Below are 12,450 nucleotides of genomic sequence, written 5' to 3' on the forward strand. Positions count from 1 at the left end.
TGAATCCTGTTAGTACAGGCAGTACTTTTCAAATTTTACCTCTATCACATTAGAGCGATGATGTTGGTTGGGTTTGTGGTTCCTTCAAGATCGGTGTTTGTGAATCCTGTTAGTACAGGCAGTACTTTTCGAATTTTACCTCTATCACATTAGAGTGATGATGTTGGTTGTGTTTGTGGTTCCTTCAAGGTCAGTGTTTGTGAATCCTGTAAGTACAGGCAGTACGTCTTGAGTTTATCTCTATCACATAGAGTGATGATGATGGTTGTGTTTGTGGTTCCTTCAAGGTCAGTGTTTGTGAATCCTGTAAGTACAGGCAGTACGTCTTGAGTTTATCTCTATCACATAGAGTGATGATGATGGTTGGGTTTGTGGTTCCTTCAAGATCAGTGTTTGTGAATCCTGTTAGTATAGGCAGTACTTTTCAAGTTTATCTCTATCACATAGAGTGATGATGTTGGTTGGGTTTGTGGTTACTTCAAGATTGGTGTTTGTGAATCCTGTTAGTACAGGCAGTACTTCTCAAGTTTATCTCTATCACATAGAGCCATGATGTTGGTTGGGTTTGTGGTTCCTTCAAGATCGGTGTTTGTGAATCCTGTTAGTACAGGCAGTACTTCTCAAGTTCATCTCTATCACATTAGAGTGATGATATTGGTTGTGTTTGTGGCGCCTTCAAGATCAGGGTTTGTGAATCCTGTTAGTACAGGCAGTACTTTTCAAGTTTATCTCTATCACTTAGAGCGATGATGTTGGTTGTGTTTGTGTCTCCTTCAAGATAGGTGTTTGTGAATCCTGTTAGTACAGGCAGTACTTTTCGAATTTTACCTCTATCACATTAGAGCGATGATGTTGGTTGGGTTTGTGGTTACTTCAAGATCGGTGTTTGTGGTTCCTGTTAGTACAGGCAGTACTTTTTCATCTTGTCATTGTATTTTTTTTTTCCGGCATTAGATATTGAAATGTTTGCACTAAGTTGCTTTCCTTTAAACCAGTATTTTTGTCTCATAGTAAAATGTTGTGATAATGACTCATGGTTTGTTGTTGCCCGAGGGAAGAGAAATGCAGGGAAGCAGACTATAAGAGGAATGAAAAGTCAGCAGTTTTGATTAATTTTTAATGCAGCTCGTGGCACTCTGACGTGAAATGTATGAAAATGATCTGTAGGCATGGAACTCAGTTGCAGGGCATTTAAGAGCATAATATCCGTCAATATAATACTTCTTAATCTTGGGTATTAACCAAAATAATATAACAAATATTAAAACTGGCTATATATACAGGCACTGAAAGGACCTTCACTATACTCCAACTGTTAGCAAGCATAGCATGTTTACCAAGCATTTTTGTGAGTTATAGGAGAGGAGTTTGTTTAACAGTCTTTCCTCCCAATTTTTTACATTGCCAAGAAAAATGATTGCAACAATTTTTACTTAAACACTTTCCTTGACATCCATTTATTTGAAGGATATTCATATTCGGGGGGTTTAACCGGTAGGTAGATGAGTGTCATATGAGGGTGGCATTTAAAATGCTCTTACAAGTTTTGGAACATAACTGACCATTATTAGATTTTCTAGCAAATTAGGTTGCTATTGCTAATTACCTTTTCTGACCATCAAAAAACATTTGCATGTCAAGGAAGCTCATCAAATGTTACCAAAAAAAAAAGAAAAAAAAGAGAAAAATGAGAGATGTTGTTTGGAAATGCAAAATTTGGAAGGGAATTGAAAGGACTTGGAAATGTCACATGAATGAGGAAAGAGAGAAAAACTGTCAAAAAAAGTTGTTAGGAAATGAGTCACATCCTGATTGAGCTTTTTTTTCTACTTTTCCCGGCAAGAGAGGAAAATAGGTCACATCGGACTTGGGAGTGGACACAGAGCTCTTGCAGTAAGCTTTGCACTAATAGTTGGTGCAGGTGATGTAGTATATATGAGTTTTGTATCTAGTAGAGTATCATGTTATGTCATTTACATTATTGCAAGTGATCTACACTACACATGAAAGAACCTCCCCCCACCCCCACCCCACCCGTCCCCCTCCACTGATAATTTACAGCACTGTTTACCAGGGTATGATTAAGTGTTAAACTTTTGTATCACAGTTTTGGAGGCTGTGAATTTGATCTCTAGCTAATATTATATAAATTATTATGTTTCCTGTGTTACAAAACCCTGGAGATGTACATCTTTTTAAATATTTATAGCAATTTATACAATCTTGTTTTGCATTTTGGGACGCGGTACCGGGATAAGTTATACCCAGTAATTATGTCAACAGTTTGTTATGTTAATTATATTTTTGGGGAATTATTTCAATGTTTGCAGCTTTGATACATCTGTGAGAATTTTTAAGCCTTCTCTGGTTGCATTTGTGGTTGAAAACACATGTATTTCAATTTGTTTCACAATGTGCCTTTCCTATTAATTACGTAAACAGAAAACTGCCTATTATGTGCACAAAATATAAACCCTGCCAAGGTTTTTGGGGGAGCTGAAAACTGATTTGAAATGGGTAGATGCAAGTATCATTTACTCCCGAAATTCGTCAACTTTTATTAATCTCGTTAAATTAACGAGAAACTTTAACAGAGAGAGCCAGCGGAGCCGAACCCTGGTCGGAGGTAAATTGAACGAGAGAGGCTGTTTCTTTAATTGTATCCTCTTGGAAGAAACCTGCCGTGGGTCTAGAATTAAAATCTCCCGGGAACACTGCGGGGAAGTAATTAAAGTCACGCTAAGTGTGACATTTTGGTCGGGTTGCCTTTCATTGGTTGGCGTTAAGAAGAGGATAAAGTTTGTGAGAAACAAAAACCCGCTAGATAGGTCAAAGGTCAAATGACTTAAAGCAGAAAGTTTTGCTATTTGCCCGTCATAAAGTACACACACTGAATGGCACACTATAGGCAGATACTGTAGATGTGCAGATGTGTAAAATATAAATGGGAAAAAAACAGGCACCTTCAAAAACAAAACAAGCAACAACAAATAACAAAGAAACAGAACAAACAACAGAACATGAACACAATAACACCCTAGACCCCTCAAACGTTTCACAGCAGAGTGATGTATTGTATTAGTACTTTCATGAAGAATCAAGGCCGATGTTGCGTATACATGTGTTATTAAATGTTCAGGTGTTGTTTAGATGGTAACTGTTATGTTTTCTCGACAAGAGTCAGAACTTTTGTATTAAAAGTTCCTGAAGCGGATGTTTACTTGTAAATTTAGTGAAGTGGTCTGGGAAATGAAATTTTGCAAAATTAAACACCAGGTTCCTGAAAAATCAATTATCTTCCATTAAATCCAGGGACCAAACGATGGGGTGTGACCCTGTCATTTATTAGGGAGGGGGGGTGGTTGAGGAAGACTGGTCTTGGGTAATTGTCCCTGAAAAAGAGAAACATTATAGACCTGGAATGGTGCAATCTAAGGCATAATTTAGACCATATAAATAAGGTGTAAATGCAAGTCTTTGTTGAAACCTACTTTTGAGTTTATGTGTGAGACTAAATTCAGGTGACTTCACCCAAAGCACCGTCCTAAATGGTTGTGACAGCTATTGTTTGTGACTAATTTAGGTAACTCATTAACATGAAACAGGTCATTAACAGAGAAGAGAGTTTCTGTTTTTTTGTTATGACGTTAATAGTGCACCACTAAAACAAAACTTGACATATTTTTTAAGTACTTTATTGAGTGGAAAAAAACTATTTAGAAAGCTTTTGAAAAGTTAAAGGGAATATCTTTCAACTAGTTGTGGAAAAACAAAAATGTTTGTCACAGAAAATCACAAATTTATACCAGTGAGAAAAAATAAACTATGAAGAATATTAGCATAAAAATAGATAAATAAATAAAGAAAAAATAATAATAATAATAAAGGAAGAAAAGAAACTCTTATGAAAGGTAGCAACCAGTAAAACTTAGTTTTATAAGTCATTGAGAAGATTTTTAGCTTTTGTCTGAGTTTACTTAAACTTATAATGTTCATCCAATGCATGCCCTAACTCCCTACCGCCCCCTTCCATTCACTCCCCTTCCCCTCCCTCCTAACACTTTCTTTTTCCTGTCCTACCTCTGTCCTCCCCCTTTTCCTTTCCTTGTGAGGCTTTCCCATTCCTTGCCACCCTCCCTGTCCATTTCTCTGCCCCTTCTACTACTCCCACATACCTTCCCTTTCTGCTGCACATCCATCTCCCTTCCCCCTCCCCCCACCCACCTTCCCGAATAGTTTGCTGAGCCACAAGACATTGAAATATACAGATTTTCCATTTTGATTATAGACACCATTGTAAAATGTTTAGTTGATAAGAAAACACTTAAATGTCTTTGCAACAGACGAAATACAAAATACCAAAATGTATACAAATTGAAAAATTTCTACGACATAAAAAGAAGTACGTCTATATTGTATGAACTGATTTGTTACTTAAACGTACATGTACAGGTATTGACCTGTCTATTGCAGTTAAATGTTGTTGTCACCTTCAGGAAGTTATTAATTTTGGGCTTCATTTTCTGTTTGAAGGACAGAATGTATCTTACCGTGTAGATGAATCTGTTTGTGTGTGGATGATATCTCGTTGCTGATCTGAGAGTCGCTGCATTAACACTTCCCGGTCTACAAGGATAGTACTTGTTATTTATTAACAGCAGATTGTGATTTGAGTATCTTTTGCTTTCCAACTCTTTAGTCTTGATCACCAATTAATGAAAGAACAAAGAACAAGAAGAAGAAGGAAGAAAAAACGAAGAAGCAAAAACAGTCCAAAAAGTTTTAGAAATATTGTTTATTCTGTGCATTCATATCACTTCAAAAGCTTTAGTAATATGAGAAACTTCCCCCCCCCCCCCCGAGGTTTACATGGTTGAACGGATGATGTGCCAGCATATCTTTCTTTCCGTAAGAATTGAATCTGGACGTGCCAAGTTTGGACTTACTACTTACATAGATTGGTAAAAAGACTTAATTAAAAACCTAGTTACATTTTTTGAAGGAAAAGAAATATGGAATACTATCTGTATTGAAGAAATACTGATAATTGGAATGAATCTAGTTTTTAAGTAATTTTTAATTTCCTTGTGGATGTCTTGCTGCTCACAAAGCAAAAGAGGTTTTTGGAAACAATCCTTGGCAGCCTACAAGGTTCAGTAACAGATGTGCCTGAACTTGCTATGAACATACCAAGTCTGGACTTTGATACTAGCATAAACTGGTCAGACAATACTCTATACAAGCTCTACTGACAGGTTTTAAGATGAAATGAACGATACGTAATAACTACCCCCTCTCTCGAAGAAACCTTGGTCTGATAACTCGATTGACTCTGGTTATGTGATTTTAATTTATATTTTGTTACCACATAATAGAGTACACTGATAATTTCCTGCTGAGTACCTCAGAGTACCCTGATAACTTCCTGTTGAGTTTATATTGGTCCTGGTTTGGTCAGAAAGTTTTTCTTGATCTTTCTTCTCATCTGTCAATTCATTGGTTTCTGGTCACTCTAAAGATATCTTTGTTACATTGGTTTAACACCTCTTGAACAGGTATTGGAAGTTATAAATTGGAAGTTATAAATTACTACCTATTCTATGAAAAAAACCACAGTTCATTCACAAAATAAACCCCCATAAAAGTTGCAGTAAATTTCATTTGTGGAGAGTATAATTTAAATTTGTTTTCACGTTTCGTCATCCATGACACGATTAGTCTGTGATACAATTTATTAAAGACGACTTTTACTCCCGAGTTCTGGAGAAAAAACATTGCTCTTTCTAACTTCAAAAAGTTATTTTCAAATTTTCTTTTCATCACCCTCTCACGAAAATGTCTTCACGGCCAGACGCTTAAGAATCACTCGAAAAGGTCACCCGAAATACGAACAAGTCATTTTTGAGTCCATCCAATCCCCGACGGATTCTTAAGCGTAGAGTGTTCAGCTTTAGCTTTAGCTTTAGTTGGGACACCCTTCAATGACATCTATGTTGTCTTGAGCACAAGCTACTTAAACTGTTGTAACAATATTCAAGCATTTTTGTCATTGAACAATTCACAACGATTTTGCACCGACATCAAAGAAACCCCCGCATTGTGTCAACAGTCATGTGTCAAGTGTCAGCACTCAGATTAATCGACAATTTGATGTCAAAAACCATTACTACAGTACTTCCCTACTCTATATAAAAATGTTAAAAAAAAAAAAAAGTGTTAAAAAGAAGGGTTTAATTTTGCTGATATATTTTGGTGTCTTAGGCCATTATTTATACAATTTTTACTTTGCTTTTGTAACCCCATCCAATCCCCTGTTCTTTCTTTTTTCTCCAGGCTCATTCTGTCCCGGTGCATTCAGAGGATCACGAGGACGACAGAGATGAGAGAAGGAGTCGAGCCGTAACATTAGATCCAATGCAAAATTTTGGAAACTCGGTAAAAATACTCAATTTTGCAACAAACCCCCCAAAAAAAAAAAAATAAAGAATTTTTACTGACTTTTTTATTTCAGTATTGCTTGTATGTCATTTCTGAATGAGCAATAAACAGCTGGTCGAAACAGGTAACAGTGAAAGAGTTTCGGAGGGGGGGGGTCGAATTCAGGGGTAGGGGGACCTTTGGGTGGACCTGACCTTTTGAAATTTGGAATAAAAGTAAACTACACTATGGTTGGGTCCAAAATAATTTATGTAGTGGAGACATTTAGCAGACTTTGAGCTTGGTCATTCCTAAATCTTTCAGATGTCTTATATATATATATATATATATGGTCAATTCCACGGTGACTCGCGTGACATTTTTACTAAAATTCCTCTCTATTTAATATCATTAAACAAATAAAGAAATTACCTGGGAGAAAAGCATTCATGTAGTCAGTAAGGTAAGCCTTAATGCTTACAACAGTAGACAAAAAATATTTATACCTCAAGTATTGGGGGTGAAATTGGCGAAAAACTAAACGTGACTCGCGTGACAGTTACTATTAGCAAAAATCAGAATGCACACACAAATGTTCGATTTCTTATGTCTTATTAAAATACTTCCAATCACTTTTTGTAATCATACCGAAGTTGAAAAACACCTCTACCTCAATTGCTATGCAACTTTGAAAAAAATGTTGTAACGCATGAAAATAACGATGAAGATGTATTGTGACTCGCGTGACAAGAAAACGTGACTCGCGTGACTAGTTCACTTTTCGGATAGTTCTAGACCAAATGCAGTAGTGAATCAAAGGTATAGCTCTTGCACAGTGAAATATAACATTCATTGGTCTAGAAAGTGTCCAAAAGGTACTTCCCTTGGGAATGTCCAGATGATATTATGTCCCCGAGTTACCTTCATGACTGCAGACAGTAGGTAATATACTGTACGGGTAGTACAGTTGTTCAGGCAATATATCTTGTCAATTAATATTTGTAACAACATTTAGTCTGTTGAAGTCACTCATTTGAGAGTTATAGAAGAAAGACATCTATCAAAATGTGATTCAAATTACCATTCTCATTTGTCATATTTGAATAAACCAAAAGTGTAATACTTGAGAAGATACATTCGCTCATAGGATTTTGGGAATGATTGAGCAGTTAAAACCTTAAGGTTGTCAAGTCATAGCACATGGTATTGCCAGATACAAATATAGATTATGTTTTTGTATCTTACTTAAAAATCAAAGACAAGTGCTAACTTTCCAAATGTGGTGATAAAATAGGCATTATATTGCAAATAAATATTCATGATTTTAAATTCTGATACTTCAAATGAAATTATCATAATTAGTTGCATTATGTGTGCCCATATTATTCAAGTTGCCTAATTAAAGGGGAATGCATATATGATATCTTTAATCAGTGATTCATTCATCAAACTATAACATCCCTGCAAATTTCACACAGTAAATAGGTAGAAGCACTATCTTGATTTGATGTGACTCGCGTGACGTGACTCGCGTGACATTCGTAAAGGGTGATTTTCTGCAAAATTTGAATATCTTCTGAAAAGGAAAATTCAGTTATCCTTTTGGTATCTATGTGAAGACGTGATATTCATTATTTGGAGTAAAACTATTGTGCAGGCAAGGAGAAAAAAAACAAAAACAGTAAATTTTGTGACTCACGTGGCAGTAAATCAAGGGTGTTTACTGTTTTCAATTTACCACTGTTGTCTAATGCCTTGATGTCAAAATAAAATTGAAGCTATTAAGTGAGCACTATGCTATAGCAAATATAATTAGTCCAACACACAGTTAATAGGTAGAAACACTATCTTGAATTGACGTGACTCGCGTGACGTGACTCGCGTGACATTCGTAAAGGGTGATTTTCCACAAAATTTAAATATCTTCTGGAAAGTAAAATTCAGTAATCCTTTTGGTATCTATGTGAAGACTTGATATTCATTATTTGGAGTAAAACTATTGTGCAGGCAAGGAGAAAAAAAACAAAAACAGTAAATTTTGTGACTCGCGTGACAGTAAATCGAGGGTGTTTTCAATTCACCACTATTGTCTAATGCCTTGATGTAGAAAAAAAATTGAAGCTATTAAGTGAGCACTATGCTATAGCAAATATAATTAGTCCAAAACACTGATGATACCTTTGATTAATATGTACAAATCTGCACAAAATGAAATTTCACTGTATTTTTCATAATTTAGTTACTACGGGAACCATTTGTTATTACCGACCCCATAATCAAACAAATGATGTTTCTGGGGTGAAGAAATTATTTTTAGTAACTACAAGTATTCTATTTATTGGAAACTTATACAATTTTAATGTACAATGATTTTAAATTTTTTGGTATGATGTTGACCTTATCATGGAATTGACCATATATATATATATATATATATATATATATATATATATATATATATATATATATATATATATATATATATATATGTGTGTAAGTTACCCTGTCAAAATTAGGATACTGAGGGGGCTGCAGCCAGGCTGTGTGGGACAATGATTTTCACACAGTTTCGTAAAATAGGCTGCACTTCTGCGGCTCTAGACAATCCCGACTGTTTGATATTGCTTCATCCTCACTGAGTAGGATTTTCATGTCGACGCGGCTTGCAGCTTTACCTTTTTTGACACAGAAATCATTTGTATTCATTCTTTAGTGTGACAGGGATACCAAGCACGTCACAAACATCTGACTCTAGCTGGTTTATGTCATGACTCAATATATTTGCGCTGTGTATTTGCCTAACCCCAAACAATTGATCATATCGTCCATTTCCCAACTTAAGTCTGTCATTTCTATGACAAAGTCTACTACTCTTTACTTAAATTCGGACCATACAAATTTTCTCATCACCCTTTTGACACATAATGACCCCCGTCAGCACATATGCAACAACCCTGTTTTTCCTTTGTCACTTTCGGCAATTGAGTTCACCAGAACAGGAAGGTTCTTAATTTACTCTCGTCCACACACGTCGGCTTTAATTTCCTACGCAGTAGAGGCAAACAATGTTTATGCGGGAGATGGTTTGGGTCGACCGGGGTTTTTTCGTTTGGCATACCTGAGACCGGGCATTGATAGTTTTAGTACTGACATTTATGGCTGAACCTCTTCCATGTTCTGTTGTTTTTATCCTAGGGTGATGATAGAGTTGTTTTTTTGGCCTAAGAAAGTTATAAAGCCAAAACATCTTTAGCTTTGTCACTGGCTTTCGGCAGTGAGTCATTTATCCGGTACCCTGACGACGAACTGCCAAACAAAGAACGGGCATATTGCTAAACAAAATGGAGAAACGTATAGCCCTCTTTAACAATTATGTATCTATGAAACGAGGTTGTTAGAGCTAGGTAGATGGGAGGTATTGTATCTATGAAATGAGGTTATCAAAATGCTGAAACTTTCAGAATATAATTTGAAAATTGAAAATGACTTCTAATTTCAAATCAACACAGCTTTTCGTCTATTCTATCGATTACCATTTTTCTATTTCAAGCATGATTAAGCTTCCCCACGTAACATTCCCAACCCCATATCCGCAAGAAAAGTCAAAGGTGGGAGGAAGAAGTTACTCGCGTATTCCTTCAGAAAAGCTATGTTCATGGCTAAATCTCTCATAGATGGACTTTCTAGGAAAGACTTTTTCTTTATCCGTTTGTCTTTTTTTTTTCTCTCTCTTTTACAGACTACAGATCCAAAAAGTATGAATCTATTTAATCCAGTCCCCAGTACTGCCCATAATATATTTGCCCCAGCCCCCATGGGAGATCATAACCAGTATCTTAACAGTCGGCAGATCATCGCCATGGACGACGAGTTTCAGTCGGACCCAGAAACAGTACGTATTCTTCTTTGAATCAATCTCTACATCCGGTTAATCTTCTCATTCCCTTTAATCACTCTTCCGAGTACAAAGCAAGCCATTCCTGTAACCCTCAGGTCTGTAGTTCAAATCCTGTTCTACCCCTCTCCCCCCCCCCCCAAAAAAAAGAACAAAAAAAAAGAAGATTTTTGCTCTCTACAAGTTTGTTTATAGCCCCCCCCCCCCGCCCCCCAGAAAGTTATTAGGTAGAAACAAATCTTTGTGATTAGCTGAAGGGCGAACTGGTAACAGGGTAGTCCAGGTGGAGGCGTGTGGGGTTGCTCATGTAGTTTGGGGAAAGTGAGGGGGGATATAAACCATCCAAGGGCCTGATAATCTCAAGGTCACTGGTTAGAATCCCACCCAATCTAGCCAAGACATTTTTTGCGAGCTTATTCAAATTTGTTATTAAACTTAGTTTCCCTGTCAGATTTCTGTTCCGTTGCTCGTCGACTTAAACTAAATAACATGTAATGAAAAAGTTATTAGATTGGAACAAGTCTATGTAGTTAGCTGAAGAGAACTTTAGATGAGAGGGGTGAGTGATGTTTACTATAAATTATAAATTGAGGAGGCGGTGGGGGTTGGGGAGAGGCGATAAGTATTAGCAAAGTGAACTTAATTATTTGAAACATGTTTCATGAATAATTTTTACACCTATTGTACTTTTGTATTTGCTTTGGCCCTTTCCTGCCCCATTGCCACCTCCCTTCCCCTGCCTCTCAACAAGATGGTAACATTTTTTTAGCAATTTGCTCTTTCTACCGTTGGCCATCCTCAGCTGGGTTGGTTGCACTAGTTCTTGACCGCATTGATTCCAATCGTAAATGCTAATCATCTTGTCAAAGAACGATCTTATCACCATGAGAACGTGACTCGCCGATCTTTTCCCCATCTTCTCGCCTTCTGACTTCATGCTCTCGTTTGTAAAAATGTTAAATTTCCCCCTCGCTGTCACGCCCGACATTTTCCATCTTTTTTTTATTCTTTTGAATGTTATTTTAACCTGTGACCTCTTTTCCTCCTCTGACCTTTGACCCGACATTGCATTTTGATATTTCTTCTAACAACAGGTCTTCTATGTCGAGCAAACTGTAAGTCTCGTTTTGCCCCTTGTCTCTTGTTTGCTTGGCTTTTTTAAGCTGCTGCTACCTTTCTGTTATATAACTACTCTCTATCCTACCACAGGGAAATATGTAGCCTACATGTAAACACACAAACATACACACCCCAGACTGGCGTGTATTAGTAGTAGAACCCCCTCTATCACCTGGTTGAGCTGTAGTCAATTTATACTGCTTGCATGAATTAGTATTAGTAATGGTACTGGTAGGGGAAACAACAAACAAAGGGATTGCTCAAGGTGATAAGGGATTGTTTTGAAAGATATCTGTGCAACCTCTTTGGTGACTGATGGTTATTCCTGCATGAGTAGTACGGGGTAAGGGATATAGGGGAAAGGCAGGTGGGATCATTTGTGGCTTAATCAAGCCCTCCCCTTATCCCCCATCATAAACCCCCATGCCTTCAATACAATTAAAGAAAGTGATATGTGGGTGTGTGGGGGGGGGCTTTGGATTTCCTGTAAACCAGTAAAAAATGTATATGGAAATGTTTTCTTACTTCATCCTTATTCTTGGTTTAGTGGGGAGTACTTCCAATGGGGGGACCTCTCTGAATTGTACATGGTGAGAGGACATGATGACAGTTGGAGATGAGTTGGATGAATACAGTTTAGTGGAGGGGTAGGTAAAGGTTGGGGAGGGGGAGGAAGGCACTTAATGAACTCTATCTGATATCTATCTGGTACAGTTGAAGATGTATCAAATTCACTTCCAAAAACTTCTTTTTTTTTTTTTAAATCCTCCTCTTTTGAAAAACCTTCCAAGGTACTTAGCCATATTAGTCTGCTCACAATATTGTCAAGGATATACTGCAATTATGATAAAACAATATTAAATAGAAATGAACACATCAATGTTATCTCTGTGTGTGAGTTTAAGGCATCTTGAAGGCTGTCTTGTAGTCCACCCCAAACCCACCCCCACTCCCCACTCCCTCCCTCCCTCATCCTCTTTCTTCACAGTCATTCATTCTCTAATCCCTTCACCTCCTCC

The 12,450-nt window shown here is 37.0% G+C and overlaps 1 protein-coding gene across 13 annotated transcripts in view; it reads left to right on the top strand.

Annotated features, from left to right (window-relative positions):
• LOC139977083 (rho guanine nucleotide exchange factor 11-like) overlaps positions 1-12,450 on the top strand; it is a 177,320-nt gene that overhangs the window by 83,884 nt on the left and 80,986 nt on the right. For 12 of the 13 annotated variants that reach the window (XM_071986119.1, XM_071986120.1, XM_071986108.1 and 9 more), the window contains 3 exons: positions 6,334-6,435; positions 10,157-10,309; positions 11,407-11,427. In XM_071986119.1, coding sequence (XP_071842220.1) covers positions 6,334-6,435; positions 10,157-10,309; positions 11,407-11,427 — 276 coding nt within the window. The remainder of the gene's footprint in view (positions 1-6,333; positions 6,436-10,156; positions 10,310-11,406; positions 11,428-12,450) is intronic. The other variant, XM_071986112.1, reaches the window with a different exon arrangement.

Source organism: Apostichopus japonicus, chromosome 12 (genome assembly GCF_037975245.1).
Source record: "Apostichopus japonicus isolate 1M-3 chromosome 12, ASM3797524v1, whole genome shotgun sequence".
Taxonomy (NCBI): Eukaryota; Metazoa; Echinodermata; class Holothuroidea; order Aspidochirotida; family Stichopodidae; genus Apostichopus; species Apostichopus japonicus.